General features: G+C 44.2%; 1 protein-coding gene across 1 annotated transcript; it reads right to left on the bottom strand.

Moving 5' to 3' along the window:
• Positions 1 to 1,214: 1,214 nt before the first annotated feature.
• On the bottom strand, positions 1,215 to 20,668 carry RCN3 (reticulocalbin 3). Its single transcript, XM_020794009.3, has 7 exons — positions 20,558 to 20,668; positions 17,447 to 17,691; positions 14,790 to 14,983; positions 9,441 to 9,613; positions 8,478 to 8,538; positions 7,707 to 7,906; positions 1,215 to 2,149 (listed from the first exon to the last, which is right to left on the bottom strand). The coding sequence occupies exons 2-7, from the start codon at positions 17,677 to 17,679 to the stop codon at positions 2,042 to 2,044; spliced, it is 969 nt and encodes a 322-aa protein (XP_020649668.2). The 5' UTR covers positions 17,680 to 17,691; positions 20,558 to 20,668; the 3' UTR covers positions 1,215 to 2,041.
• Positions 20,669 to 25,725: the final 5,057 nt, after the last annotated feature.

Consider the following 25,725-nt stretch of genomic DNA (forward strand, 5'->3'; position numbering starts at 1 on the left):
TCAGAAATACGAATTTGTCTTTTGGTTTGTTGGTTAATGGTGGCTGGAGCAAAGTTACATAACAAGCTGAACTCGAAGCCAGTTTTATTCTCACATAGCTTTTCTTACCAAATGCCAGAATCCTGTTGCCATAAATTATACTGCAGATCTCTAGTGACAGGACCAGCTGTGGCCATTTCAGGAATTTAAAAGTTTCCCATTTGCACCCATCCCCAGGCTCTGGGGATCCTCATCCTAAAAAGCCTTCAGGTGTTGTGGAATGCATTGAGGAGTAATTTAAAGGAGGAAATTCCCAACTCCTAATCCCAGTCCGACCACTAGGATGTGCAGCAATGATTTTCCCACTTTAAATCTCTCCCTACCCTGTTCCAAGCCCCCAGTTTTCCTACGATGAATGGTGACTCTAGGGATCCCCAGAGCCTGGCAGGGGAAGTGGGAAGCTATTAATTTCCCATAATGGTCATGGTTGGTGACATTGTCATAGCATAACTTATGCCAAGAGGATTCTGTCCAGTGACTCTAGTCAGAAAGATAAAATGGTTCTTCATCTTGCACATTTGATACCAACAGATACTTTCAGCCTACAAGCCTATGCAGAGTAGAAAATGACTTCTGAGTAAATGTGTATAGCGGTTGGAGTTCCTGGGTTTGTTAGCTGGGGTGTACATTGTCACTGAAAACATTGGTGTTGGCCAAAATAAAATGCACCAGAACTAGCAATCATGCAAGGTGCCAGTGTGATCCTGTGAATGTTTACCCTAAAGTATGACTTTGAATTTAGTGCATCTTACTCCTGTGTAGGTTGGTTGAGGATGAGAGCCTGAATTTTGAGATGGTGGAGATAAAATGCTGTGGCAGAGATATGCTTAACTCCTTGCTTCTCACAACTTGAATTCAGACGCATGTGCACACATTCTTTCCTGGAGCAAGTCCACTTGTGTTCTAACTCGGGTGTAGGGAGCCAGGCTAGAGGGGACAACCAGCCAGATCCATTATTTTGTCTTTCCTACTCACTCTGCTTCACTTGCTTACAGTGCCTGTTCCTGTAGCTTCCTGAATAGGGAGCGTTCTGTAGTTGCAGACATTAACTCCTTGTTTAGACACATCTCTGTCAGGGAGCAAGGCCTTTTATTGAACCAGTCCCTTTAATTTTGAAAAAAAAAACTTTTGTCATATAATATGCGGCTTACACTTTTGCCAATCTATACAATATAGAGGGGGTGGGAAATAATTTTTATTAATTATTCAGAGTGTTACAATCATGAGGTTACAGCTCCTGGTGGGCCCCCAGCTGCTTAACGTTTTCTTCATATTCTTTGGCGCCCTCAAGACTACTTCGGAGAAGCTCCGTAAACTCTTCTCGTGAAAGCCTGCCATCCTGGAGAAAAATGAGAGGAACAATGCACCCAGAGGAACAATGTTCACCCAAGGTTTAGGAGCTACGCACACAAATGCATGCAACGCAGCCCACAGTGATTTCACACAAATGAAAAGTAGCACTGAAATAGGTGGTTCTGAGCCTATTGCCTTGTTTTTCTGCAATTAGTGGTCCCCTCTCTTTACTTGCCCTGATAGGGTCCATTATGGAAGGTTAATATCTGTTTTGATGACCCTGGCAGGCTTTAGGGGGCTTTAGTTTGTTTCTTAGATAAGCAGTTAGGCACCTATTGGAAAGGAAGCAAAGGGGTATCTTGATGTCCACAGAGGTAACAGTGAACAAACACTAGCCCTTCTAGAATAATTTGAATGCCATGGGGGAAGAGAGTGAAACGTGTTTAGCCTGCCTCCTCCCATTCTGGAGTGTAGGCACCTGAATAGTGCAGTAAGCTTCACAGTGTTTTGGGGGAGAGAGGGGGGTACAGGTGAGGAAGAATGGATCATATACACAACCACCCAGGTGTATGCCAGCTACCCTAGCTTCTTTGAAAACTTAAGCAGGCCCTCACACCAATAAATAAGGAAGCAATTCCCCTCTGGAGTGTACTTCTCCCACCCCCTTCTCAGGGAGGATGTCCTAATATACATCCCCCGCCTGCTTTGATCACAGCTCGTCATGCTCCTTTGTCAAGTCTTCTCCATAGTTGGTTGCCTGGCTCCCCACAAACATATTCCAATTGTCCAAAATCTCTTCCTTGGTTATTTTCTCGTTCTGCGATGAAGAGGAGAAATGTGGGGATGGGGGAAGAGGTGGTGTGGAGAAGAGAAAGCAAAGAAGGAAGCACACAATTACAACCCAATTACATTATATCCCAGATAATTTATTCAAAATTCCCAACCCCTAAATTGGTTTTACCTACAGTACTTGATTAGTGAATTATAGGTAAAGGAAGATTCTATGATTAATTTGAGCCAGAGATGAAAGGAGAAAGGATTTTTTTTCTAAAAACCCACCTTAAGGGATGTCAGCATCCCACTTTAAAAAAAAACAGCATTTCACAACACACACACCCTTACCCTCCATGCAGCAACCAAGAGGTTTAGAAGGAGAACTGTTTTAAATTCATCTTTTGCTTTTCTCTTGTGGGCAGGCCAGTTTTCAGAAAGGGAGGTAGCAGAATTGCCTTTTAATGCTAGCAGGCAAGTTTTACGTTCTGTATCTGGGCAGTGGGCTGGGGAGGTTCTCAGAACCATTTTGTGACCCATATCCTTCCCAAAAGGCTGAAAACAATGTACTTTAGCTTCGGGGTTGGCATACTGCTTCCCACTACCATCCTCACCACACATGCCCATTTCACAGGCACGTCTGGAAAACTGGAAGGCTTTGAATTCTGGGTATCCACAGCCTTTTCCAGAAAGCCCCAGCAATACCTGTTGCAAAACCTTCTGATGGAGCAGGACTAGCTGTGGACCTTTTCACAGCAGGAGAACCTTTTTCCCCACCTTGGGAGATACTGTCGAACTTTGCAAAGAGACTGGAGGATTTATTAGATATACAGTGGAGTGCTATTAAGTTCTAGCAGAGGGATATACATCTTCTTGCCCTCTAGAGAGTTGGGACTAAAACTGCCATAGCCTTTTATCATGAACCATGTTGGACAGCACTTCTGCCACCCCTTATTTATAGTCCATTAAATAGAGTTATTTGGATGGTGTATAATATATATAGATACAATAATAACTAGAGGCGCAGAATGTGAAACCAGCAGCTTTATCATAGAAATCAGAAGCTAAAACAACCCGAGGAACCTCCCCACCACTACCACTCTAGGAAGATAATCTTATGACCTTGCTCTTCCATTTTAGGAAACGGAGCCTAAGCAGGTGTGTGGTTGGAGAATTGGCAGCGTGTTACGGAGCGCCCCTAGCAGGTCACAATCTTGCAGGGAATGTCCATTCCGCCTCTGTACGGAGATTTCACCACCTGGAATATGCTTAATGTTCTGCCTCTTTCAAAAACGAGACCATAGTTCACCCCCTACTAAGTGGTACTATAACGCCAGTGGCAAGGAAGCCCCTGGAAATTCTCCCTTCTCTCTTCCCCGGGCTCAAAGAAAGGACACATTTGACAGAGGGCACTAAAAATGTATTTCCAAGGCAAAATTAGATGTAACATTAACGGGCTCACATAAATTGAAACATATTCTCGTTAGGATAAGATCTAGGTCTTTTATGACGCTGGGGAACTGAAGTGAATGTCAAAGCCAGGACCAAGCACTGTAGATCTAGATGTCTTGTCCCAGAAACTGGCTGTGTTTACAGCCATGTACTATTTCAGAGATGCTCAGACAGGTAAGTGCTCAACTTTTTAGTTAAAGGTTGTGCGAGAACTGTGCCCACAGAGAGGATTCAGTTGTCTCCTGTGCTTTCTCCCACTTTCCTAAAAGGGACAGCAAACTATTTTTCTGTCACGGTCTCCATGCTGGAAGTTGGCTGCACAGAAATAAGTCTTGGAAAGGGCCAAAGTCAAAAGGGAGGAAGGCCTTGTCTCCTTCCTCTCTCAGATATCTCCCTATCTTCCCCCTAGTGCCCTGCTGAGGGAAGGAAAGGCTGCTCTCATTAGTTAACAGAGGGCTTTTGAAATTGGCTAGTGTTACAGGTAGCCCCCACCAAAGGACCTTGTGCTTTAACACTGACTTCCCAGGGCTCAGGATACCCTGCAGTTGCTTAGCAACCACAACTCAATTTCTGCCTTTCACAATCCCTGGAAAAATGACCTCTTAAACTGAAGAATGATGGCTATGAAGCAAAACAGCAGGAGGCCTTCTTCCTCCAGGACTGACAGTGATGAGTTACCATTCTCCTCCCTCATCCTACAAATAGCTGGCAGTCAGGGACAAGACTTCAGTCAGTGGAGGAACCAGTCACATTAACTAATGATTGGGGTGGGGTTGGGTCTTTAATCAAGGCCCTGATACTGTTTTGTTTGTTTGTTTTAATAATATCACATATGCAGCTCTGGAAAAAAGGGACATAGAGTAGAGCAGTGTCAGGGTGAGGCACTTAATCCCTCCCCTCACAATTTCTTGCTATTTGCTTCCTTGTCTGTGAGGTTCTGTCTGTGTATGCACAGCCACAGAATCCACAGGGGTAAATACCATATAATAGAAATGGCTAATAGGATTAAACATGTCTCGCAGCCACTTCTTCATGGTAAATCCCTTCCCAAGAAATGCTTTTTATAAAATAGGAACACCTCCATTACATTAATTTACATGTCATGTAGATAATCCCCAATTAGACAGCCTTACCAGGACAAAAGCTCTCCATGGAGTATATTAAAACCCAGGCATATTAGAGAGAATATCAAAGCCCTTCAACTCTTCACTTCCTGCTTTAAAAAGACAGGTCATTTACCTGTAACGGATGCTGTCGGGAACATTTTAAAGCAGTGGTTCCCAACCTTGGGTCCCCATATGTTCTTGAACTAAAACTCGCAGAAGCCTTCACCATTAGCTGTGCTGGCCAGGATTTCTGGGAGTTGCAAGCCAAGAACATCTGTGGACCACTGGTTTATCCCCTTCCCCTTAGTCAATATAGTGCTCCACCTAACAGTCACTCCTTAGTTCCCTCCAGCCAACACCACAGCGCAATTGCAAGCAGTGTGGGAGACAGCATGGAGGATGGATGTATTGTATGAATGCACTGACAACCATTCAAAGAGCCACTTCTAGTGGTACGTCACTTGTACTCCTTCTTTGTGGTCTGTATGATTCACACATATGGGTGACTCTCAAGCTCACTTACCAGTTTGTGGAATGTCACACAAGTATAGAAGACAGCACCGCACAACCAAACAACACTTCCAATTTGGCTGTAATATCTAGCCTCTAATAGTTGCCAAGAGTCACAGGCTGGGACCAAACTGGAGCCTTGCAAATGACCTCTTTAAAAAGGCTGTTGATGCCCCTGTTGCTCACTCACGGCGGCGGAATGTCCCCTCAAGGACCTTGGCAAGGGGCGCTTGGCTAATTCGTATGCCAATGAGATTGCTTTCACTACCTGCTTAGAAAATCTCTGTGAAGACACCTGTTCACCCTTTTTGTTTCCTTGGCAGCAAACGAACAGTCAGTTAGTTTTCCTTTAAAAATGTTCTGTCAACAAAGAATACGAGAGCTCATCTAAGATCTAAAATATGAAGAATTTTCTCTACAGGAGATAGTGGTGACAGAAAAAAACATGGGTAGGACTGGCATGAAAACGTGAAAGTACATTAGGTAAGAATGAAATGTCTATAAACAAAGTTACTTTACTTTTATGGAACTGTAAATAAGGTTTATTGCAATGCAGTCAGCCAAGTTCCTTCCTTGCCTAGACAAAGTTATAGCTACCAAGAATACTCTTTTGGACGTCAGAAGGCTCAGGTGAGCCAAAGCCATGGCTTCAAGAGAAGCCTCTGTTAGCTGAGTTAACACCACTGATAAAGACCACTGTGGTGGTTGTGGTTTTATGATTGGGTAGATATTTTTTTAACCCTTCAAAAACCTCTTTACTAAGGAATGAGAAAAAGGTTTTGATGATTTTGAACTTTCTGTTTGGTGAGCCACAATTCCTGATAAGTAAACTTTTAAAAAAGACTATGAGAGATCTTTCTCTTTCAGGCGCAAGAAGCACACAATGTATTTTTGTGAATATGACTCATTTATAGATTTAGCCAATTCTATACATTTTTTCCATTTATAATAACAACATTTTCTGGTGGACTGTTTCCTAAATTCCTTGAGGACCCTAGCTATTGAGAGATAACACTCTATGCCAGGGGTCTCAAACTCATTTTACCTGGGGGCCGCTGGAGGCAGAGTCTGGGTGAGGCTGGTCCGTATCAGATTTTCCACCAAGCGGAGCAAGAGCCCGAGGAAGCCAGCCGCCCGGGAGTTTCCTTAGCCCGGCTGGGGCTCTGAGGAGGAGGAGGGGCGCGCAAGCCCTCATCACCGGCCACGACTCCCTCCAGCTCCTTCTTCACTACCACCACCAGCAGCAGGAAGCTGAAGATGCAGAGAAGGGAGGGAGCACTAGCAACTGCCTAGCCGGGGGGCGGGGGGAGGGCAGGACATAAAAAAAACAAAACCCTCACAGAATCGCCTTGCCAAAGGAGAAGCTGGCGAGTGAGGTGAGGCTTTTTTGACTCTTGACAGCAGAGGACGTGTGGGCGCTTCAGGGGGGCAGGCAAGGCGGGGGCCACAAACTATCATCCAGCGGACGACAAATGGCCCCTGGGCCGCATGTTTGAGACCCCTGCTCTATGCTGTTAATTTTAGTCTTTCTATGTCTGTGATAAATTAGATCTGATTACACATCAGGACACCTGGAGTTTCAAGCTGCCTCAGATTGCCCTTTGTCATGGGGGGTTGCAACCATGACTGGCATGACCACCTAGGAGTTATTAGTATTGCATCTGTTCCCTCCTGTTTTATCTTCACAACTGCCTGATGAATTAACAGAGGGAAGAAATACATGAGGGTACCCAACCAAGTCCATGCAGATGCATTTGTCTTGCAGATCTCACTCTGTCCTGCCCAGAAACAGTTCATTTTGCAGGGTTTTTTTTCCTCCTGAGTAGCCAATTTGTAGCTATTTGTGGTATCCCTCACTTCCGTGTTATGTTTTGCATATCCTGTCTAACAGTTCCCATTTGAGAGTCTACATTTGGTTTCTACTCACAGCATCTGCAATTTTTGTTGTTTTCCCTGGAAATATGGATTGACACCAGAACAATATGTTTCTCGGAAGTGTTGTTGGAAGTACCAGGTGCATAGAATGGGTACCATCTTGTTTGTTTCTGGAGCAGTATGTTGGCTAAAAGGGAGGGAATAAAGCTCTACAATGTTCCCAGGAGGGTTCATGCAGGCTCAGAAGTACCCATGTGAGTGAATCACAGAAACCGCAAAGAAGAATGAAGGCTACTCTTTCAGTGCTAGGAATGTAAACATTTCAGTTTGTCATCTTCACTGTACCCGTACATATGTCCTAACCCCTCATGTGCCAATAGTCTTCTACTGTGTCCTCCAGCTGTGTTCAACTGTAGCACTTATCATTCCCAGCCAGCATGGCAAGGGTTATTGGGCATGATGGGAGCTGTAGTCCAGTACAACTGTGGGTGCTGTATTGAGGAAGCCTGTTCTATTACTTCAGCACATCCAACCCTACTTGAAGTTTTCTTTTTTTAAAGCTGATATGCTAAAAATAAATGAATGGAAGCCTCAACTTTCCCTGCCTCCTTGCTTTTTCAAGCCTTTGCTTGCAGCTTCTTCCCCTTGTCCGTTCCTCACCTTATCAACATCTGAGTGGGTAAGGAGATGTTTTGACTCCACCTCAGCATGGTCATAGTCGGGTGGCAAGATCCAGTGCCCAATCTCTTCCCGGTCCATTTTCCCATCTTTGTTGAGGTCCCGGAACTCCAAAAACTGTTGCCGTTCGGTCTTCACCCAGCTAGGTTCTGGCTCTCCATCTTGAGGAGAATACATGTCACCTGTTCAAAGGAGAGAAAATAGAACAAAATGCCATTTTCAAAAGGAGATGCCTAGTTCCACTCTACTGAGTGATCACCTTTTTTAAAGCAAGCTGTATACTCCCTGGTAGCCTCCAAGTCAGCAGTGGACCAACTGAGGCCTTGGGGGTACATGCAGCTCCCTTTTTTCTCCTGAATAAGACAAAATAATATATGGAAATATGCCACTTCTGAAAGCCTCCAGGACAGGTGATTCATCTTTAAACAGACCATAGGGCCATCTGCACAATTTAATACTTCATATGCTAATTTTTCAAAATCAGGAACACATTTTTAGCCATTCCTTTTTGTTTGCTTGCTCGCTTGCTTGTTTGTATAGAGGGGCCAATGGCCTTTTACAATCTTTGTCATCTCAACACCCACTGAAGTTGCTCACTCTTGCTCTCAGTCAACAGAACACTATCTTAACTCTCTCGCTATAGCTAGCTTCCTTCCCACCCCTCTTAAAAAGGCCTGGACTCTGTCCCAAGACCAGTACATTTCCCAGCACAAAGCAAAGAAGTAGCATTCACCCACAATGTTCCCTACTTACCAAGATACTCATCCACTTCAACAAAGCCATCCCCATTTTTGTCTATATCCTCAATGGTTTCCTGGGGGGAAAAACAGTACAGACTATTTTTGGACTGGACATATGTTTCAGCATTCTTATCATTTGTGCCAGTGATTGTATCTTTTCATGGTGCACTTAGCAGAGAATTGGAAATAAATCCGGTCATACATAAGATCAGACCCATGGAAACTGATGGAACACCATCATGACTGATTTAAGTCCTACTAAAGTCATTTCTGGATCTAACTCCCTATGAACTAAACTTTGCTCTTCAAATTTCTGGTTTTGTTTTTAACCTATTCTTTCTGTTTCCAACCCACTTTGCAGTCGGCCGATTCTTGGCTTACAACCCTATTCAGGTCACGTATGGAGATGGGCCTCTTGCTATCTAAGACTCCTATTTCTACAAACATCTCCTGTGGGAGAGGGGTTCCATGTCAATAATGTTCCAGTGAAAACAAGGGCCAAAATCCTGGAGTGAAAATGCATGTGTAAGGCAGTTACACAGCAGTTTTTCTCATCATGTTGGATCTCCTTTGCACATTCAAGTACATAACCAGCTGCATGCCTGATTTTGAAACTGCTGCAACACCATGGGCACAACACAGAGCTTTCTGATGATGGACAGGTAAAACTTGTACCATCATCCTTACACAATCATGTAATTAAACAGGATTCTAGCTAAGTGGTCTACTGGCATTGTAAAGCTTAATAAGTCGGTGCATTTGAGACACTGAGACCTACCACATGCAATATGTGAAAGCGGCTGTGTCCCTGACCAAAATGTGAAAAAAAACCTACTTTTGCAGACCGCACCTTTATCTTCTACTCAGCATACTCTCAAGAGGACAGAATAGTACAAAAAGCTTTTCCAAGCTCTGTCCCTCACCCAGACTACCAAAACCTTCTCCTCTCCCATGTGTCCAACACTCCCAGTCTCACCGTCACCACGACGTCCTTCATGTAGTCAAATTCTTCAGGGTGGAGGAAGGCTGTGAACTCTTCACGTGTTGCGCTCATGTCCCCATCCTTGTCAGCTGCCCTGAAGCGTCGCTCATCCCGGGCCAACATCTTCCGGTAAGAGTCTTTGTCTTCAATATCACCAAACTCCTCTCCTATGGGAAGCAAAGATGGAAGCACTCATAAGGCCTGCAGTAGGCTTAGGTTCACATGAACCAAGATCCAGAGGTTCCCTACAAGGGGAATTGGGGACATGCGGCTCTCCAGATGCTCAGACGTTGAACCAAACCTCCTATCATACCTCACCATTGGTTAACCTAGCAGAAGCTGATGGGAAGTGCAGCTCAACAATATTAAGAGGGTTTTCCAATATTTATCCTATAAGAGGAGGAATTTCAGAGTCTCTCAACTTTAAATTCTTGCTAATGGCCTTGGGGCATACAGTATATCACAGAAGTGAGTACACCCCCTCACATTTCATAAATATCTTAGTATATCTTTTCATGTGACAACACTGAAGAAATGACACTTGGCTACAATGTAAAGCAATGAGTATACAACTTGTATAATAGAGTAAATGTGCTGTCCCCTCAAAATAATGCAACTCACAGCCATTAAAGTATAAACTGTTGGCAACACCCCCAAGCGACAATGTCGCCCCTAAGTGACAATGTCCAATATGGGCACAAGTGTCAATATTTTGTGTGGTTACCATTATTATCCAGCACTGCCTTAACCCTCTTGGGCACAGAGTTCACCAGAGCTTCACAGGTTGCCACCGGAGTCCTCTTCCACTCCTCTATGACAACATCACAGAGCTGGTGGATGTTAGAGACCTTGCACACCTCCACCTTCCATTTCAGGATGCCCCACAGATGCTCAATAGGGTTTAGGTCTGGAGACATGATTGGCCAGTTCATCACCTTTACCCTCAGCTCCTTTAGGAAGGTAGTGGTCATTTCAGAGGTGTGTTTGAGGTGGTTATGTTGGAATACTGCCCTGCGGCCCAGTCTCCGAAGGGAGAGAATCATGCTCTGCTTCAGTATGTCACAGTACATGTTGTCATCATGGTTCCCTCAATGAACTGTAGCTCCCCAGTGCTGACAGCACTCATGCAGCCCCAGACCATGACACTCCCACCACCATGCTTGACTGTAGGCATGACTCAATTGTCTCTGTACTCCTTGCCTGGTTGCCACCACACACGCTTGACACCATCAGAACCAAATAAGTTTATCTTGGTCTCATCGGACCACAGGACATGGTTCCAGAAATCCATGTCCTTAGTCTGCTTGTCTGCAGCAAACTGTATGCAGGCTTCCTTCTGGGACGACAGCCCTGGAGACCAATTTGAGACAGTGTGCGCTGTATGGTCTGAGCACTGAGCACTGACCCTCCACCCTTTCAACCTCTGCTGCAATGCTGGCAGCACTCATACGTTTATTTCCCAAAGCCAATCTCTGGGTATGATGCTGAGCACGGGCACTCAACTTCTTTGGTCGACCATGGTGAGGCCTGTTCTGAGTAGAACCTGTCCTGTTAAAGGGCTGTATGGTCTTCGCCACCATGCTGCAGCTCAGTTTCAAGGGTTTGGTAATTTTCTTATAGCCTAGGCCATCTTTATGTAGAGCAACAATTCATTTGTTCAGATCCTCAGATAATTCATTATTATGAGGTGCCGTGTGGAACTTCCAGTGACCAGTCTGAGAGAGTGAGAGTGATGACACCTGCTCCCCCTTCACACCTGAGACTTGTGGCACTAACGGGTCTCATGATACCTGAGAGGGAAAACGGCTACTTGGGACCAATTTGGATATTGTCACTTAGGGGTGTACTCACTTTTTTTTGCCAGTGGTTTAGACATTAATGGCTGTGTGTTGTGTTATTTTGAGGGGACAGCACATTTATACTGTTATACAAGCTGTACACTCACTGCTTTATATTGTAGCCAAGTGTCATTTCCTCAGTGTTGTCACATGAAAAGATATACTAAAATATTTATGAAATGTGAGGGGGTGTACTCACTTCTGTGATATACTGTACAAAGGAGGGAATCATTAGAAACCATCCCTGGGAAAGGTGCATGTTTTTGAATTTGGAGTGATGATGAACTGGATGAGTGGGGGTGGTGGTGAAGGGAAAGGTTTAGATTAGTTGGACACCATGAAAGATTTCAGGACAAGCTGAGCTTGTACAAAAGGGACACACTGCATTGAAGCCACAATAGAACAAAACAGCTCGTTAGTATATTTTTTAAAAGGCTGCAGAGCAGCTTTTAAATTAACTTCCAGGAGAAGACCAGTAGGAATGTGGGAACAATTCTAAAGAACAAGAGTGAACTTGTCCTTTAGAAATGACGCTGTAAATATTCCAGTAAAATAAGTAAAAACATACATATTTAAAAATTGGCAAACAAGTGCTAGAGGATTCGAATGTGCTTAATCAGCAGGATCAAGGATATCCTACAAAAGGAAATTTGTATTTAAAAAAATCTATGACAGTGGTTTCCAACCTTGGATAACAGTTCCCAGAAAGCTTCGCTACCAGCTATGCTGGTTGGGCTTTCTGAGAGTTACAGTTCAAGAACACCTGGGTTATCCAAGGTTTGGAGCCACTGATCCAGGACCTTTGAATAACAGTGAAGTTCCAGTGAAGGGAAACACTTCTACATCCGGAAGGGTGGTTTAGACCAGCCATTCTCAACCGGGGGGCCGTATGGCTCCCTGGGGTACCTGGTACTTTCGAAGGGGGGGCCATAGACTGAAAACAATTCTTCACACACTATCTTATAAGATTTTCTATATGACTTATACACTCCTGATTCAGCCTATATTTCTTTCTTATTGCATTTATGGTTGTGACCCCCCCCCCAAAAAAAAAGATTGAGAATGGCTGGTTTAGATGACCTATGGTGTACTTTCCAACTCTTCAATTCTATGATTCTGAAAGAGGATGGAGACACTGCCTTATGAGCTGAATTATTCATCATGCTGATTAGTCGCTGAACAAGTAGCCCCTGTCAAGAATGAGAATAAAATTTTGCAGCAAGTGTAGCTTTGGTCTAGCTGAATGGGATTTTTCTTATACAGGTCACAGTGCCTGCATCTGGATGCAATTCAAGCCTCAGCCAGGTTTTGCACACTCCCCCTTTTCCTATTCCTTCTCCAGCACAGACTATGGGAATGAAGAAGCCCTCAGTTCTGTTTTCAGCCAAACCGTGTTCTGCCTTGTTAACTAGACACATGGTGGTTAATTGTAACTGGTTGGTTTGAAAGATGCCAGCTTCAAACACTGGGTTATAAAGCAGGAATCCTTTAATAAATCTTGAGATGAACCACGATTTGAGTTGTGAAATAGCAGCTGAAACTCTGTTGCTTAGTATATAAATTGCAACTAGGCTATGCCCATTGAATCAGTGGGGATTTGGTCAGTCATCCCCTCCGTAAATTACACTGCTTCCATGAGCCTGTTCTAGTTGTGACTATGCTACACAACAGCACTTCAGTCATAGTTGGTTCATTAAAACCAAGAGCAAACACTTCTGATACTCTTGCGGCTGACATGGGCAGGGGAACGAACCCTATGTGTCTCTTGCAAACTTACTATCCTCCTACCATCACAGGTGAGTTTGCTACTGTAGCAGTAGCAAAAATCTTGCAGTTTTCCTTTGAAAGAAACACGAACCTCATTTCCAAGTTGATTCATGCTCTCAGAAGTTCTGTTAGCATCTTACTTTTGCAGAGAAAGGGGAAGGGCTTCTGTAAATTTGCTGCTATAAGAAGCCACAAGGCAGCCTGTAACACACAACAGGCCTTGGGAAGTGGAATGCAATCTACCACCAACCCAACTCTAAGGCACTGCTTGTCTCTGGGCTAAATATGGCCCTTCCACAACCCGCAAATGCCCAGCAGGTCCTCCTCTACATTCTAGTTGCAGAGAAGTTTCTCCTGTCCAGCCAGCCTTCTTTGCGATTGGCTCCAAAAGAAGGCAAAACTGCCAAAACCACAAAAAGAGCTCAATGCTTCTCTCTCTCCCAGGGCTGGATGCCAACCTGGATCTCACAGTCTCAGCCAGCAGCAACAATGCTGGTGAGAAAGCAATAAGTAAATGAGAAGCAGACTAAGTTGAATGCTGTTCTCTGTGCCTACCAGCCAATCTTGCTAATAAACGTACTGATGTAAACTTGGGGTTGGGCGGATCAGAGAATAGATACTAAACACATAAACAGGCCTTAAATTAACTAGTCCAAACTCTTCTAAATCTGCTACCCACCCAGTCCCATTTGCTATATTTATCCCTAACTAGTTATTTTTGCCCCATACATAGCTGCCTTATATAAAGTCTGGTTATTCGTCCATCTAGCTAAGGAATGTCTATTTAGATGGGCAAGTCTCCAGAGGTTCCACCAATGGTCCTTTGCATCATGTGTGTCATTTAACTGGGGATCCTAGGATCTGAACCTGGAAATCTTTGAATCTAAACACATACTCTATCACAGAACTACAATCTCATTTGGGAGCACCTGCAAGCCCTACTTTGCAAAAGCTATCCTCTTAACCCAAGGATACACAACCTACCACTCCCTAAGGCCTTAACTGTACACCCCAGGAGTACCCTGGGGTGTACACTTAAGGTGTACAGAGGATCACTGGGTACCCTGATCTCTGCTGTAAGAGGATCACTGGGAAGGGAGTAAAGGAAACATCCTCCACTCCCTCCCCAGATATTATTGTACAGATCATTATTTAAATGTGGGGAGGGAGAGGAGAGACGTCTCTCTCTATAGTCCCAATAAGGAAAGTGGGTTATCGAGTTGTGTGTGTATAGGCTTATGTACGAGCCCCTATGTAGCATTTCATGCAACCTATTCTAGTGTTTCATGCCACCTTTTTCCATTCACCAGCAATTTCTTTTTGCATCTCAGCTCTTTAGTCCCCATATGTGGACCAGAGTTGCCCTCCAGATGTTTTGGCCTACAATTCCTATCAATACCACCCAGCATGGCCAATTATGAGGGATTCTGAGAACTGTAGTTCAAAACAGCTAGAGGGTCAAAGCTTCCCCACTACAGCAGTAAGCAGTGGTTTTCCCCCTGTGCTTTCAGGCTTTACCACGTGCTTTGACATAACCACACACCATATAAATATATTTTATTTTGGAAGCTCGGGGAGGACCTATTAGGTTGAAGAGAGGGGCCTGTCCAGGGCCCTTCCCATCAACCTAATAGCTCCTCCCGCAGCTTCTAAAACTGGGCTAAGTATCTCCCAGGTGGCGTACCCCTTCTGCATGCAATCCCTTTCTCATAAACCACTTGCATTCTTCCAGACGCACCTTCATAGTGACCATAAGTGGCATTTTTGAACTCAGCCCAGGTGATATGCCCATTGTTGTCCTTATCGTAGTCCTTCCAGTTCTTGTTCACGTTCTCATAGATATAGCGATTCTGAGTGTGCTTGATCCAGTCTTTCAATTCAGGCTGAGTCACAAAGCCATCTCCATTCTTGTCAATTCGATCAACAATTTTCCTGTAGGAGGGATATCACTGCTGTAAAAAGAGGCTCAGTGAAGAGGGGAATGGCTACTAATGTAAATTAAAGGTGCATGAAATCCATCTATGGCGGGGTGGGAAACCTTGGCCTTCTGCTCTCAGCAGCCCCACACAGAATAGCCAATGGTAAAAGATTATGAGTTCTGTGGTCCAAAACATCTGGAGGACCAAAGGCTTCTCACACCATCTTAAGATACATAGGGCATTAGCCTGATAATTTTGTGAGGGATGGAAGGCTATGGGACAAAAATTGAAGCTGTCTGTCCTTATCCACCCAACCTCACAGTTCGGAAGTATCCTGCCTGAGGCTGCTGAATATCTTACCAAGAAGAATGAAAAGGACTTTTAAGTTCCTTACCAGGATTATTTACTGTATAATATCTGTGTCCCACCTTTCTTCCCAAGAGCTCAGAGTGGTGTACGGGGTCTCCTTCCATTTTATCCTAACGGCAACTGAGGTTCAAGGTACCTCAAGGACTACCTCTCCCTTTATGAGCCTGCCTGAATGTTAAGATCCTTAGGGGTGGCTCTCAGCCCCACCACCTTCACAAGTGTGTCTGAGGGGACACAAGAGAGGGCTTTCTCTGTTGCTGCTCTCAGACTGGGACCCTTTCTCACAGGAGGCTAGCTGGCCTCATTTTGCTGCCCTTCCACAAGTGGATGAAGATCTTTCTCTTCAAATAGGCTTTCCCTTCATGACTGGCTGTCTGAGAGGGGTTTTTTTAATGGATCCTTGTTGCTTTAAATGTGTTTTTGGTATCAATGTTGTTTGCCATTTTAGTGTAGTATTTGTTTGATTCTTCTTAAAATATTTGTATACTTACTTTTTTAAGGTTTTAAATATTGTCTTTAATTGATATAAGCTCCCTTGGATCCTTTTTATGAGGAACGGTGAGTGTAAAAATACTTACAATATATAAATGATAAGACCTGAAAAGGTGGTTAAACTGAGGGGGAGTACCGTGCCCAAGAATACCTTGTCAACTGTTCTTCCCCATCACAGTCCGGCATGCTAACCACTACACCGCACTAGATTTGAGGGTTTTTGAACTTGAGGGAATTTAAACCAAAAACAGAAAAGAAGTTTAGTTTTTGAACTACAGCTCCAGAATCCAACAGCTTACATGGCCAATAAGGGACTCCAAGAGAAACAGGGCAAAAAAGTAACTTTTCAAGGTCCAGGTGCTATAACAATGGCCTTCCCTCACATTTTCAGGTGGAGTATCTCCTTAGGCGATCAGTTTTCTGCTCTACCAAGCAGAAAACTTCATGCCTTAAGAAAACTAGTCTGAAATGTTTGAGAGGGCTCATTTCCAACAATTAAGATTCTATCCTGCTTGAAAGAACATCAAACACATGCTTAGTGGGAGCGAATTGTTCTACATATCATCTGGTGTTCTTTTTGGGCACTTGGCCAGTCACAGGTAGACACTAATCCTTTGCAGCTAGGTGTACATTAGGGATGGGCAAGTGTGTGAATCAATTTTGGGTTTTTTTCTGCAACCCAGGGATCCATCAACAGAGCCAGTTATGAAATAGTGAGCATACTTTTAAGGTGGATATACAGTGAAGTCGGTGAGGCCATATAAAGCCTAGGAATTTGTGATGGATACTGGAACCAAGTCCGCATGTCTTTTTGCACAAAAACCCATCCCTGATTGTTTCCAAGGATCGTTTTTTCATCCAGAGCTTGTAATAATTCTTTTTTAACCTACATCTCCCATTATCTGCCAGTCCTTGGTCACGACAGCTATGGAATTCTGGAGGTTACAGGCCCCAAAGAGAACTTATCTAAGCTCAACTTTCAGTAACCTAATTTAGACATCAAAAGCATTTGAATCATTGCTATTATTACAGTCAGAAACACTGCCCTACTCTAAACGACCTAGAGATAAAGCAATAGATTGCCTTTTACCTTCCACCCACATAGTACTGGACAGAATGCTGCTCTTCTCTCAAATTGCAGTGGGTTCCATAATGTTTACTAAACTGTAACACAGAATTCAATATCATTTATGTCGACAGTACAGTGACAAACTGCAGGTGTTTCAAAGATGGCTGTGATTCACACTAAGGATGACCCATATTCTGTGTAAATTGGAAAATTTACTTTCCCAAGTGGCCATGACAATTGTGGAAATACAGGAGCTTGTAATCCAGAAAATAACTTTTCCAAGGTCCCATCGAAACTCATGCTAATAAAGCACATTTCTATAATAGTTGCTCACTCTGCATATATAGTGCTATTTTTGTTAGGAATGGCCCACTAGTGACTCTATTATATGAGCCTTTTATAGTTCACCCCATCAACAGCTATTGCAAACACACCTTTGGAGGATTAGATCTTGCTTTGTTTCTCAGAATTTCAGGATGCAAAATCCTTTATTCCATAAAGAGTTTCACAATCCTGCAACCCAAGGATGGGATGCCCTGCCCTTACCCTAGCCGTTGTTTGCTCTCTTCTGGAGTCAGCTGATCAAATGTTTTGGCCTCTTCTTTGCCCAAGAAGGCTTCGTGATCGTATTGGAAGTCTTGGTTGTCATCATGAGGGTGGTCACTGAGGTCTTTGCCATGGTGGACACGATCCTTCTTGTCAGGAGGGGGCTTGGCCATGACCCATGTGAGGCACACGGTTAACAGACAATAGGAACACAGCATCTTCTGCCAAGTCATTATGGTGCAACTCTGAGAAAGGAACATTTTCAGCAAGGAGAGACAGTGATTTGTCTAACGATGTACAGAACATTAAAAGTTACTTACTTGGAATACAGATCACAGAATCCCACAGCCAGCATGTTCACTGAGGGTGTTTGGAAGCCACCCTCCCAAAAATATAATTTCACCAAGTTTTTAACCCACTTTGGTCCAGGTCAGCAGCTCAAGGTTAAGAGTTTGACAAGGATATTTCAACCAGCCTCATTATTGATTTTCTTCTTCCATTTCTCCTATGAAAGTCCACAGTCCTTACATCCTAGTTCCAGATTTTGCCCCATCTTTTACAGTAGATATATCCCAATATATATCCACTTTAAATCTTTGTTCCTCCAGCTACATCATGCCATGAGAGTCTCCTGTTACTTCAGAGGACTTTCTGCCTTGATGCCCTGTAAGTTTTTCTGTGTGATGATGTTACATTGCTTATTGCTTTCAGATCTTTTCACCTTTTCTATAAAACTATTAGCACAAGTCCCATGCCTAGGGCAAAGTATGCACAAGTCAGATAACCACATACTGCTTTTCTGCATCCCTCCACCACTACATTCCTCCTTTTCCACTGTTCTTTCTCTGTGCAAACTTTTGAATTGGGGCAGAGACCTCTTACACTTAGTGAAGCACTATGCATTATTAATACATTAATCATCATAATCACGTTTCTTGATGTGTCAGGAAGCTAAAAGTCCTGTATCTTATTTAACCTACAACGTTCCTGTTAAAGATGTATATGTGTTTTATATAACAGTCCAACATTCCTCCATGATGCAGGGGAAAACATGCTTACAACAACCTTGTAAGGTTGCCTGAACTAAAAGAATAGCCGCCCTACATTTGCTCAGCTAGCTTTGCAACCAAGTTGAGATTTGAATCAGGTTACCTTAGTACCAATGCAGCATCCTAATGACCATGTGGGTTCTTGAAAAGTGTGGTAAACTGAACCCAAGCAACCTCCCACACAAAAAGAACACAGAGACTGGATTTCCGACAGCTTTACTCAGGAATTTAGCTTATTTTAATACTATCTCACCCACCCAGCCACACATACATGCCACTTTCAAACCCTGACATCTGACCGTTCAGCCTGGAGGCAGGCAGTGCATAAAGGCCTCTCCCAATTTGAAGAGACCCTTGTCCAGCAGGCCGAGGCAAAGAGGAAGTCACAAAAGCAGCAAAACCAAGGAGCTGGACAGGGGACAGACTGGATTTGTCTTCAGTGTGGAAGAGATTGTCACTCTCGAATTGGCCTCCTCAGCCACACTAGAAGCTGTTCCAAGTCCTACATACAGAGCACGTCACCATAGTCTTTCGAGACTGAAGGATGCCTAACTAACTAAGGTGTCATTTTGATCTGCCCAACCTTCTTAAGAGAACTAAAATGTCTCAGCTCTTGATTTCTTTTTTCTACAAGACATTTATCGACACACAACTACCAAACCTCCAGAATTCTAAGAAAATTGGGGTGGGGTAGGGGTTGGGATGGCAAGATGAAAACACGGTCCTGAAATAAGGCCTGCACCTGTGGTTCTGAGGGCAAAACTAGGGAGGAAAAGCAATCCCGTAAGCCCAACAGTGGAAGAGAACTAGGCCAGTTCCCAATTGTCCTGCCCAAAATACAGAATGTTCAATTCCTGGAAGCCGCTCAATTAAAGTTGTCCTCAACTCCTTTCAGAACAAAGCCACAGAGAATCAAAGTGACAGGAGAATCAGAACACAGCATTACTTCCTGGGCTGCAGGACAAAGAAGAACCTGCCCGATGCCAAATTACTTGGACAACCAGCAAAAAGCAACCTCCTGGGCCTGAACCAAATGGGACGCCCACCTTCCCCTTAACCCTGTTCTGCCACAGCACCCAACGTGGCAAATTCTGGAGAGGCCAGAGAGACAATACTTTTCTTGGATCAGGAAGCGGGACACAGGGAGAGGAAAACAAGGTTCAGAACCCACAGAGGAAGGAAAGTATGGGATGAGTTTGCCTGTTAAATTAGGGGAGGAAAAGTGCCACAGTGGAGAAAGGAGGGTGACAAGAATAAGATCTGGAGCAGATTTTTAGGTCCAAGAAGACTTACTGTTGCTGCAGCCACAAAGTTATCAATTGGCAATTTCCATTTTTTCTTCCCCTGGCTTTCCCCTCCGGACCGTTAGATGGTCATATTACTAACTCCACTGACTTCGAAGTGTGATTACTTACTACTACAAATTGTGCAGCTCGGCTGGGTTTGAGGTCCCTCTTGCTCATTCTGCTGAATGAGGCTCAAGGCATCCGTCCCAAATCCTACTATAAGCCTACCCACCCCTACCCCATCCCATGGATGCTTTAGCAACCGCCCCGTTCTTTGCAACCCGTCGCGGGCGGCAATCGGGACTTGGAAGCGGCCGGAACGCCCAACAATCCCAAGGCACCACCATGAGGTTCCCACGAGAGGCAGCCCCCCCCCCATGCACAGCTCCAGCGTATCAACCACAGCCGTTTTTCCACACACCCCCGCCCCCACCCCACAGCCACGCCATCGAGTCCGTCTGCAAGCTTAGGACCCACCAGTGTGCCTCAATTCATGCCCCCACTCCGGCCGCTGCGGTCGTAAAGACTAAATTGGAAAAAAAAATCACATTTTCTCTTCCCACCCCCATCCCCAATTGCAACGCTAGACTCTTACTTTCTATTATGTTTTTTCCACGAAAGCCCCGCTCCCTGCCTCTGCCACCCATCCCCCTCGCGAATATTTTAGCACGCTCCGTTAAATGACGGCTATTCATGCCCTATCGCCGCCCCTCTTCCCTCTCTACTCCACTAGGCACCCGATCCGCGCGGCTCCCCGCTCCCCAAAGCGCTTTTACCTCCTCGCTCCGGCTGCAACTTGCGCGATGCCCCTTTTTTTGGAGTGCCGTCCCAGTTCATCTTCGGCTGCCCCAGGGTCTCCCCGGGGCCACGCCCCTCATCCCCGGCACAGCCAATCGGAAGCCGCCGCCGGCCGAGGGGCGTGGCCGAGGGTCTCCCGGACTGGCCGATCGGCGCCACGTTGACACTGAAGTTTCATTCTTCCCACCGTTCCCCCCCCGTGCCTTGTGAGGGAAGGCAGGGCGGGATCTTTGGGGTCGTCCTGCGGCGGGTTTCCCTCTTCTCACGCCAACCAACTGCAGGGGGACACCTAATCCCTACCCCTAGTCCCAAAGATCTGCCGCGGCCACCACCTACTTTGGCAGCCAGGCCCCCAAACCCAGCCTGCGGCCTCGGGAGCTGCTAAGGACCAACAGGAGACCCGAGACTCAGCAGAGTGCAGGGCGTGCCTAGAAAAGCAGTCGAATGATCGCCCGAGGAAAATCCAGAAGTCCCAAACTTTTAGCTTCTGTATTCTGACCCAGGCCTTTCTTATTGGGCAGAATGATGCGGCTGCCTCAGGCAGCAGATATTGGGGTGCTGTGAAAAGGCAGCAGCTTGTTTGTGCTTTGATTCGCTATTGCCCTGTTTTTAATGCCACAGAAGAAAAACGTGTGGGGTTTTATGCCTTCTTGCGCCAAAATACATTGGCTGGCTTTAAGTGCTTAGGTCTAAGATTCAGGGAGGTGAAATTGGTTGTGTTGTCTTTGGGCCAGCCATATTTGGACCACTGTACAGTACTTTGATTTCCCAGGGCTTTCTCAGGTTATGTTTTCTGCAGGAAAAGGCCAATTGGAGTAAAAAAGCTAAAACTGGACTGATACTAGAATGAGTCTTCCTGGCTCAGACTAAACGCCAGTTAGTTCTCTTCACCTTGTGGCCCATCCATTTCCTAGGGAAAGCCTCCTAGCAGGGAATGAGATTAGTAATCCCTCTGTCTCATATTCCTACTCTCTCTTGCTCCTTGAGTTGATATACAACCATCCTGTCTAGTAACCTTTGATGAATATATCGAGACCTTCTTCAAACTCATCTTTTTAGTGCCCATCCTTACATCTTGTGGCAGTGAATTCTGCAATTTAATTATGAACTGTCTAGATGTTATTCTTCTGCCCTAAATCAACCACAGTTCAGTTCCAATGGCTGGTTCCTAGTTTCAAGTACTATTATGAGAGGGAGTTAAGCCTTTCCTTATCCGCTTTCTCTTCACCATACAGAATTTTTCTATAACTCTATCATCCATCCCTTTAATCTCCTATTCTCACTTGTTGGTTGGGTTGAAATGAGCTAGATCCCAACAAAGGATTACATCACCCAGCACTCTGTTCAATAGGCATGAACCAAATATCTTGGTGAGAAAACCGTTTCAAGAACACAATAGCACCTTTCTTGGTCATGATCTCCAGGATCTGAACAAGTCATATTGTTTCCACTTAAGATGCAGCTTTTAGGACTTGTGGCTATTGATGGACTCATCATCGGTTTGTTCAGTCCCATTTTAAAGCCATCTGAGTGGGAAGACTACATCCTGAGTTAGTGAATGCCACAGGGTTTTACAGCTGGAAAATCTTTCATATTGTGTTTATGACTATGGCCCAGAAAAGGCTGAGGATGGCTGCTTTACAAGATCAGAACCCAGGGACTTCTTTAACATGGACCAGGCATCATTTGCCAACATTGCTCACTTTCCCCTCTCATGGTCTCCTCAGTCCCTCTGGGGATGGTTGGAATCCTCACAGTGGGGGTGCTGGATTTTCCTTGCAACAATATATTGTTTTGAGCTATGCTTGTTGTAAGGCAAAAGATTGTGGGGAACCTTGGTCTCCAAAGAGCAGCTAAGACATCTTGATTTACAGAGAATCTGGAGATGAATTAAATGGAATTAGATCAACACAACTGCCAGCATTTGGGGACTCCTTTTGGGAAAATGGCTTGAAAACTGTCATTCAGAGTGCCCGTTCCTCAGAATTTAATACTATGTCGCTGGCTCTTACTTACTTTCTCCCTACCACCACCATTTATTCCCCCCCCCCCACAAGCTGAACAGTGCTAATCATAGTAACCTTTCCTCAAAGAGAACTACAGGACTACCTTGTTTGTTCTGGTTACCCTTTCCAGCTTTATTATACTCTTTCAGTGTTGTGGTGATCAGAATTGTGTCAAGTATTCCAAGATTTGTGCCAAGATATTGGCCATTTTATTTTATTTTCTGTTTCCAGTTACATCCTATGTATAATTTCCCCTTTTCACTGCAAACACATGTTGGGCCAACATTTGAAATCTCAATTTGTGGCTTTTCATTCAATTTTGGCTATCAGTGGTTCAGCATCTTCTATGATTTCTGAGAGGAGAGGTCTAAAGAGGTAAAATAAGCCAGCTGGGGGTCAAGATGGGCAGGAGAATCAGAGAGCCCTATTCCCCTTGCCACTTTGCCTTTCCCTACCTCAGGGTCCTCAGCCTGAGGAGAATGTCTTCATCTGTCCTATTAGAGTTAGTCCTGTGAAGGTTTGATTCAGACAGTGTTTGAGAGCCAGAATGAGATCAGTATGAGAGGTCCCTGACAACATCCACTCCGTTGTGTGAAAAACTAGTGATACTGAGAGTGGTTTATAATTCTCATTTCCACATTCAACTCAGGGCCAAATGAGCAGTGTCAGCAAAGAACTGACTTCATGTGCACCTATAGAAGTGGCCTTACCATTAGGCAGAATGAGATGGCTGCCTTAAACAACAGATTTGGGTGCCCATGAAAGGGACTCAAATTGTTGGTCATTTAATTTATTGCTGCAATTATTTTAGTGCCAGGGAGAGGGGCAGGTTGTTACGAGATTATTTGGGTGAGGAGGGGCCTCCAGTCCCAGGAACTCCAATGTGTGGAAGGAAGTACTTAATTTAGGACACCCAAATTACTATGTTACAGTATTTCTTCCCTCTTTGTTCAGCTTTGCCTGCATATTCTCCCCTGGCAGGGAGGGGGAACCTCCAGCCTTTGGCCTAAGTACAAACCTTTAGGCCTTTCAATATGGACTTCCAGATATAGTACTTTGTAGGTCACGACCCCTGTCTCACCTCATTCATAATGATGGAGACAATTTCTTCTGACTTGCTCTGTGTTCCAGCTACAAAACTGGTGGAAGAAAGTTTGTACAAATGAGGGAAGATGAATCTCTAGAGGCAGATGCTTTTGCCACTCAATTATTTGCTGGAGAAATTTAAGAGGCACATTTATAATTTCACCTCATTTTGGCTCTTGTCACAAGCACTGCTAGAATATGGACCCCAATATGATTTGGGCCTCAAACCCCATTTCTCCCTCCCCCTTCGTAAACATATGCCATTTCCTTCCCTCCCCCCCCCCATTGTATTTGCTCCTTCAAGAATATTTTGATAAGCAGTGCCAATTTCAACATAAAGCCCAGCATTTCCATTTCAAGCAGCAGATTTTGGGTGTATCATAATGATAGTAAACTGTTACCGGTAATTAGATGAATGACAGCAATATGTTTTTACTGAAAGAGAGAAGAACATATAGGCTGGTTTTGTTTTGTTCTAGATGCCAAAAATTTTTGATTTTGGAAAAGAGGCACCATTTGCTGCTGTGCCCCAGGCAGCATCTTGTGCTAGCCCTGCAGCTATTCTGGTTTTGCAGTTTGTTTGGACTAGCTCTCTCTCTCTCTCTCTCTCTCTCTCTCTCTCTCTCTCTCTCTCTCTCTCTCTCTCTCTCTCTCTCTCTCTGTGTGTGTGTGTGTGTGTGTGTGTGTGTGTGTGTGTGTGTGTTCCAAGCTGTGATTTATAGGCAGTTCAGGATATTTTTTTTAATTGAGCTGGGGTAGAGGAAGGAGGCTAGAACCAAATTTAGTTTTTGTTTCAGATCCAAGTCTTCTCCTTTAGAAACAGTACTGTTGTTACCTTAATTACCTTCGGTCTGGATTACTGTAATACTGTCTATGTGGGGCTGCCTATGGAAAGTGTCTGGAAATTTCATCAGGTCCAAAACACAGCAGCCAGATTACTGACTGGGGCTGGTTACAGGGAGCATATAACCTCCCTGTTACAGCAGCAACCCTGGCTGCCGATTTGTTTCTGGGCTGAATTCAAGGTGTTGGTTCTAACCTATTAAGCCCTAAATGGCTTGGGCCCAAGCTATATCAAGGGCCACATCTTCCTTTGTGAGCCTGCTCGAATGTTAAAATCATCAGAAGAGGCCTTTCTCTCAGCTGGTCCACCTTCTCAAGTATGTTTGGTGAGGACATGGAAAGGGCCTTCTCTGTCACTGCTCCTAGACTTTGGAACTCCCTCCCACAGGAAGCCAGGCTGACCTTATCTTTGCTGTCCTTCCACAAGCAGGCAAAGATGTTTCTCTTCAGCAACCTTTCTCTGAGTGACTGAGAGGATTATTTTAAATGGATTGTTGTACCTTACTGCTTTGAATGTGTTTCATGTTGCTTCTGCTTTTTGTATAGTATTTGATCCTTTCTAGTCTTTGTATACTCATTGTTGTTAGCTTTAATATTGTCTTTTAACAATGTAAGCCACCTTGAGTCCTTTTCAGGAGAAAGGTCGGGTAAAATGTAAAATAAACAAACAATCTGTCGGTTTTTTAATAGGGAAAAGTTGTTCTATCTTCCACAGAAAGCTGGCTGCTTTCTCTATTGCTCATTTTATGAAATTAACAAATATGAAAAGGCAGGATTAAATAAAATTATTTTATTCAAAATTGAATCTTGTTTCTTATGCACCAAGCCACCCAACTAGCATGCGATGAGGAATTCATACTGGGACTTGCTAATTGCCTGCAATTTGTCATTTCCTTTCCACTAGCATAACTATGTAACAGAATTATGGCCCGTATATATTGTGTACAGCTGTTATAATACATTCCATAAAACATAGAGGTGTACAGTATAATGAACCTTGTTTTAGTATGTAGTAAACAATCTTCAATTTTAAGCTAAATAGTAACCAAAATCCTGTTGTTTAGCACTAGAGTAGACCCATTTGAATCTGTGGAACTTACTGAGGAGTTCACTCACCAAATCAGTGGTCCTACTCTAGTGGAATTTACTATGTTAAGCAACAAGATTTTGCCAATTTTCTTTCTGTCTACCTTCCCATACTGATTATATTT

The sequence above is a fragment of the Pogona vitticeps genome, chromosome 6 (assembly GCF_051106095.1).
Source record: "Pogona vitticeps strain Pit_001003342236 chromosome 6, PviZW2.1, whole genome shotgun sequence".
Lineage (NCBI taxonomy): Eukaryota > Metazoa > Chordata > Lepidosauria > Squamata > Agamidae > Pogona > Pogona vitticeps.

Coding starts and splice junctions, on each gene's coding strand:
- RCN3 (XM_020794009.3), bottom strand. CDS start 17,679: ATGACTTGGCAGAAGATGCTGTGTTCCTATTGTCTGTTAACCGTGTGC. Junction 14,984..17,446: donor GAGAGCAAACAACGGCTAGG/GTAAGGGCAGGG, acceptor TCCCTCCTACAG/GAAAATTGTTGATCGAATTG. Junction 2,150..7,706: donor CCCACTCAGATGTTGATAAG/GTGAGGAACGGA, acceptor TCTTCATCGCAG/AACGAGAAAATAACCAAGGA.